The 6,599-nt window shown below is 37.7% G+C and overlaps 1 protein-coding gene across 1 annotated transcript in view; it reads right to left on the bottom strand.

Moving 5' to 3' along the window:
• The window catches only part of lrit3b (leucine-rich repeat, immunoglobulin-like and transmembrane domains 3b), a 39,025-nt gene extending 37,176 nt beyond the window's left edge, over window positions 1–1,849 (bottom strand). The window contains exon 1 of the mRNA XM_019888809.1: window positions 1,708–1,849. Within this exon, the coding sequence (XP_019744368.1) occupies window positions 1,708–1,817 (110 nt within the window). The 5' untranslated portion in view covers window positions 1,818–1,849. The remainder of the gene's footprint in view (window positions 1–1,707) is intronic.
• Between the last annotated feature and the right edge of the window lie 4,750 nt (window positions 1,850–6,599).

The raw sequence follows: 6,599 nt of genomic DNA, 5'->3' as shown, positions 1-6,599 counted from the left end.
AATAGAACGAGTTTATGAAAATAAGTTTCTTGGATTAGTAATAGATACTAAACTATCCTGGAAGCCACACATAGATAACGTTAAAAGAAAAATATCCAAAACTATAGGGATCCTCCACAAAACTAAGGATGTGTTGAATAAGAGTTCTTTGTACACGTTATATTACTCATTATTACTCCCATATATGACCTACTATGTGGAAATATGGGGGAACGCTTGTAAAACAAACACACTCCCTGTCTTAAAACTACAAAAAAAAGCAATTAGAATAATCAATAGGTCTAAATATATAGGACCCACACATCCACTATTCATCAAATCAAACACAATGAAATTCTATAACCTGGTTGACTTCAAAATCGCCCAATTAATGTATAAAGCACATAATAATCTCCTTTGCCAAAACATCCAGAAGCTTTTTGAAATTAGAGATAGTTGTGATAATCTCAGGGGTACTAATCAATACAAAAAATCCAAAACAAGAACAAACATCAAGCAAAGGTGTGTTTCAGTAATAGGTGTCAATCTGTGGAATAAGTTCGAAACGGACCTGAAAAATGACTAAATCGCTGGATGAGTTCAAAAACAAATTCAAAAGATTTGTACAAAAAACTACACAAATCAGAGTCAAGAATATAAATTTGATATACTTAAAATATAGTAATACAACAGAATTACATTGATCAACTTATTAAATGTATTAAAGAAATGCAGTATTTATAATGAATATGAGGAAATTGGTATAAAAAGGAGAAAGAATAATTATATATATACAAACCGAAAGGTGTATAAATAGATAAGTACAGTACACATAAGGGTAAAAGTATTTGATGATATGTAGATTTTTTCTTTTTCTTCTTTGTATTGAAAAAAGATCAATTCATATTACTACATAACAAGGGGTAGGACTAGATAAGTTATTTACTTCTTCCTACTCCTTTGAACATATAACTGTGATGATGCCTGTTTTTATTTTTTTTTCCTTTTATAATTTTTACTTGCCTTCACTTTTGTCAATCTGTTATTGTGTTGTATGTTCTATATATGTTCAATAAACAAACAAACAAACACCTGATTCAAATGATCAGGATTGTTATCAAGCTTTTTCAGATCTTGCTGATTTACATGACATGCCTGGTTTACATGGAAGCGATTTGTCTGAGTCCACTTTCTGTGACAGTTATAGACTTTAACAATTTGGGAACGCCAGTTGTTGCATCTTGGAAGCAAAAACATTTTACTCCTTTGCGTCTATTTATTTTCCTGCTGTTTTGTAATAAAATGTAATATTTTTTTCCCGAGCCAACACCATTTGTTTGTGCATATGTGTCTGTGTTGTTTCAGTCATCCACTAAAATTCAGTTCAATTAAAAAAGAAGTTTACTTTTTGAGACAAATATTGCTGTACGATTAAAATGTGATTAAATACAGTGCATAATTAGATACGTATGTTGTCCACGTTAATACACGAGAGAAGGGGGGTAAGAGAGCAAGAGAGAGAGAGGGGGGGAGAGAGAGAGAGAGAGAGGGAGAGGGAGAGAGAGAGAGAGAGAGAGAGAGAGAGAGAGAGAGAGAAAACATTCCCGTTTGGAAATAAATTCATGGATACAATTAGGAAACAAGAGTCATTCTTGAAATACGATATATTTGAAACACAAAAGAAATACATCTCAAATGAGCAAATAAGTGAAAAAAGTCTCACTCAACCTGAGGTCTGCTGTTCCTGTGGTCCCATAAATGCAGGTACATAAAGATGGGCAGGAGTGGACGACCAAGAAATGATATAGTGGAATGTGAAGGAAAGCCAGAAAATACATCTTTCATTCAAGAAATATTGTCCTTACACAGACGTTTTGCATCTCCATAGTGTCTTTCCTGTCCAGTCTGAGTTTGTGATCGACAGTTTAGAGTGAAACTGAATCCCAGATTAGTTGGGATTACGCTTCTTAGAAGTAGCATGTAATCCCACGCTGTTAAATCAGAATAACAAATCACAACACCAAGCCTTTAAGATCTGAAAGACAACACACAATAAACACCAGACCAACACAAGAGGTATTTTTTTTTAGAAATTGCCAAAAAAGCACTTTTGAATTCCTTTTTTTTTTTGTTTGTTTATTGTTTTTTGTTTTGTTTTTTTTTGCTCAAAAATCCTTTTTGTTTTTCAAAATAAAGGTTTGTGTCAAAACTTCATGCCTGGTTGTCTCTTGAATAGTGCTATATAGTGAAAAATAAATGTATATTTAAAGGTATGAATGGTTTTAAGGTACAGCAATGAATAATTTGAAGCAGTGAACCAGGGTGCGCTTGGAGGTTATTTCACACAAGTAACTGGAAGACTCACACGTTACAGCCAGGACGCAAGCACGGCAACAGAAACGTGAAGCTATTCGTGAAGATGCTTCATTACCTGTCAGGTTTATCCAATTTGACACTTGGGAATAAAACACAAGGAGGAGACAGGAGACTCAATTCTAGTACCAGGAGGGAACGAGGAGAAGCGTTCGGTTTCAGTTCTCGGCACGTCACCCCTCACGATCTCCCCCTTCACCCCCTCATTTATTGGGAAATCTACTACATAGGTGTGTCCAGCCTAAAGGGTGGGGGCTGATGGACCCAACCACGTCCTCGGAAAGGTGTTTGCGTCCCTAAACTTCCACACAGTGTACTAAGCATTCTTGGTTATAAATGTGAGTATATAAATATAATACAAAGGATTATAAATGTGAGTACATAATGATTAATATATTTTTATTAGAAGCATAAGCGTTCTTCATTGCAGGCATAGTCAATTAATGATTGCAGGCATAAGCGTTCATCTTTGCAAGCATAATGAATTTATCATTGCAGGCATAAGCTTTCTTCTTTGCGAGCATAATCAATCAATCAATCAATATCAAAATAACAATAATAACATTAATAATAAGCAAATGTATGATAACTAAAAATAATCAATGCATCATTCCCCCCTGTATATCCTACATTTGCTCATATCATCACACAGAACCTTCCTGACGGACTTTATTCAGTGGAGTCATGCATATGCAAACATAGGGAGTCATGCACATGCAAACATAGGTAGACCCAGGGGTTGAAAAGAAAGAGGTTATCACCAGATCAAAAATGAGACCGAAAAAGAACCCAGGAAAAGATGGTAAACATCGTCCACGACATCCTGATACCTAAATGAATACAAGTCACCATAACCCGAGTTGTTTTCCACATCAGAATCACTGCCATCCCAAAAGCAACAGCAGAGGGTACATTCCATTCACTTTAGACGTCGTGGGCGCCATAACCGTAGTGATAAATTGGATAAGCAGAGCTTTTGATACAGGGACTGCAGCAACCACACAATGTCGAGATAGCTGAGAGAAAAGAATTTGAAAGATTAAGACATAACACACCAGTATGTTACGTGACAAAGGTCTCACTCCATAACCATAACTCTGATGACAAGGGCGTGGTCACGCCGGAATGATCCGGTTCGGTGTGCGGGGCCCTCAGGGCGTGGTTGAACCGCACCGCTCACCACACACCGCACACGCTCGATTGGCCTCAGCCAAGAGCACATTGACCGCTATGCGGTCCCGGAACACCATCAGAGAGGTGACTGTCAATTGTTTTACTTTCAATCGCCAAAAAAGGCTTCCTCAGTATAATTTGCAAGCTTCTTGACACTGTAGCGGAGGTAGCAGATCCCGTCAGCACATTTATAAAAATGGATCCCCACCGTGCAGCAACCTGGTTAACCAATTTATACTCATCTGGTACGCCACGAGGAACTCCAATTACACCAACGTAGGTGGAATCTCAAATATCCTCTCCTGTGGACGGAAACATAGTCATTGGTAAAGCAGTGACACCAATGCGCAAACACTTGTGACAACCCTTAAAGCAGAGCTCTTTCATGATTCTTCGCAAAGAAAAAGAAAAATTCTCGGCCGCAATAATCATCATTTGCCTTCAAAATTGGTAGAAGTACACTACTACATTACATTGTATCCACATTAACATAAAATAAAAATAAAATCACAAAAGAAAGAAATATAGTTCAACTTTCAGCAGAGAACAACTATATTAACGTCGGGTTGTTTTCTTTTTTCCTTTTACCATAAAAGAAAAGATCCTAAACTGCATAAAATCACCTAAAAAATTTACCCAGTATTTAAAATCCATATCTGAACCTTTATGACCAAATTAATGCACCATTTGAACTCGAAATAAATCAATAAACAGTAATAAATTCAAATTCAGCCCAACAACATCAACAGAGGAGCACAATTCATAAATCACTTCATCCTCCAAAACAAAACCGAATAAAACAAGTCGTGCTCTTTTTTATCATGCTAGGTGTGTTCACTTCTCAATTTTTTTGATAATTTTGTAACCTGTTAACACTCACTCAAACAATAATTGAACAAAATATGACTGGTTTCACAATTGTTATTAATAAATCATTTCATCATTGTATGTCTGATATTCACTCCATGTACATCACTTTGTAAACAGTGATGGTGTATTTAAGTTGCTCTATGAACACAGTTGAGTTGAGTTGTACAATTAATAATATATAACCATTTAATTAAATTTCACCGTCGTACCGGCCCACGGAAGGAAGGTGTAACCCCAAAGCGGCCCGTGACAAAAATGAGTTTGACACCCCTGGTCTAGGTCTATGAGCAAAATGTAGGTTATTATAATGTAGGTTATTATCAAGAAATACATCCCCTTTCATATGTGCTAAAGGAGAGCACAAATACCATATAAAAAAGGAGAAGATCAGTACAGTTGTCCATATGTTAGTGTGATCATATAACAGGAAATGACATGCCACCACTGATATTCTAACATGTCGACAGAAACACACCCTAAATGAGTGCAAAGGTGTCTTGAAACTTCTTCCGCCGGTCGTTCCTAGTACCTAAAATACTGTGCCCATCGCGTCACCGGACTTCACTCACCTTCCTCGGTGGATGTTTCTATCGAGATGACCTTTTTACAATGTCCATCAATCGGTGTGGTCAGCAACACTTCAAAAAAGTTCAATGTTTCTTTTTCATGTTTCAAATCAGAGCCAGGTCTGCTGGAACCACCATTTCGTCCTGCTGTGAAAAAGCACAATCCTCCTACAGCAATCTCAATTCATTTCTTTTTTTTTTTTTCATAAACTTTCTCACATATAGTCAGCTGAATTAGCTTCAGTTCCCAGTTCACAATTGTGTAGAAAATATCAGTAATTTATATGGTCTCCCAAACAATATTTCAAACAAAGAAGAAGACACCATTCTCATAACATTGACAAATAAATCAATTCAATTTCAATCCAAATTCAATTCAATTTCTTTAATTGAATATTAACCATAGAATTTCATACTTGCTACCAATCTTGCAGATTGTGGACGGCAGGAGCAATAGTGTCTCAAATAAAATGTGAAACATGCATTCTATTTTATCAATTAACCTGTTCACAAAATGTGTTCCATTGCCGTAAATTTTTTACCCATTCCATGAAATGGAAATGTAGCTCGAAATGTAGCGTATTAAAACATTGGTTAAAACCATAGGTTGTATAATGTTTCCGAACCAGATGGGTTCACTGTCAGTGCTGACATAAACCCCATCTTGCAATATAGCTCCGTCGTTTTTCGCCACATTGGAATTTGTTGCCGCATATTCAACAGAAGTGAACTTAACCTAAAACGTTATCATGTTGCTGATAGTCAGCAAGTCCCCCCTCTCAAAAACAAAAATAAAGAAATAAACAAAACAGAAGCTGCACCTATAGCTGCTTCGTTGCCGTGTGCGCACTTAAAACACCACAATTTTATGCAATAACGAACAGCATTCGTTATTCTGATTCACCAGTTCAGCACATACAATACAAACATCCTAATTTATGTAGCGCTTCCGCAGCTTTAACAAAGTGCCCCACAAAACAGTTAACATAAAGTAAAACAACAAACACAACACATAACATAAAACAAGGACATCCTAGCCACTTGTCCCTCACACTCTTCGTTGTTGAAATACCATATATACATAGATATACTGCATATATTTTTTATGTTACTCTTCAGCCAATTCCTAACAATCATGTTGGCCACCATGTTGACCAGAAAATGCGCAACCCACTTGCTGTGTCCAAAAACAGGTCCAAAAGCAAACCGCAAAATAATTATACAAATCAGATTTAAGTAAATAAATTAATGAGATGTCATAATGTAATACTCCCTCGAATTGGTCTGGCCTTGATGCGGCGAGGGGGCTTGTGTGTTCCAGTGACCCTGGAGAGCGATACCGTCGGGAGCTTGCTCCTGGTAGGGTCACCCATGGCAGGCCGGTCTCCAGGGTAGGTTCCAGACAAACAAAGACCCCAGCGTGTTGGTACGCTGTGAGGCGGCAGCCCCGCCAACCGACTATCCTGCGGAGGGCTAACAACCCACCCAGGAGAAACCCCCTTTGTTACGAAACTGACCAGAGAAAGAAGCCGGACTGACCAACACGGTAACGGACCCCAGCCTGCCCCCGACCAACGAGTACGGATCGACCTTCGTCGAAAGACCCGTGTCGCCACCTGCAATGTCCAGACACTCCTT

This window comes from Hippocampus comes, unplaced genomic scaffold (genome assembly GCF_001891065.2).
Source record: "Hippocampus comes isolate QL1 unplaced genomic scaffold, H_comes_QL1_v1.1 scaffold254, whole genome shotgun sequence".
Taxonomy (NCBI): Eukaryota; Metazoa; Chordata; class Actinopteri; order Syngnathiformes; family Syngnathidae; genus Hippocampus; species Hippocampus comes.
This window is presented reverse-complemented; position numbering and strand designations above follow the sequence as displayed.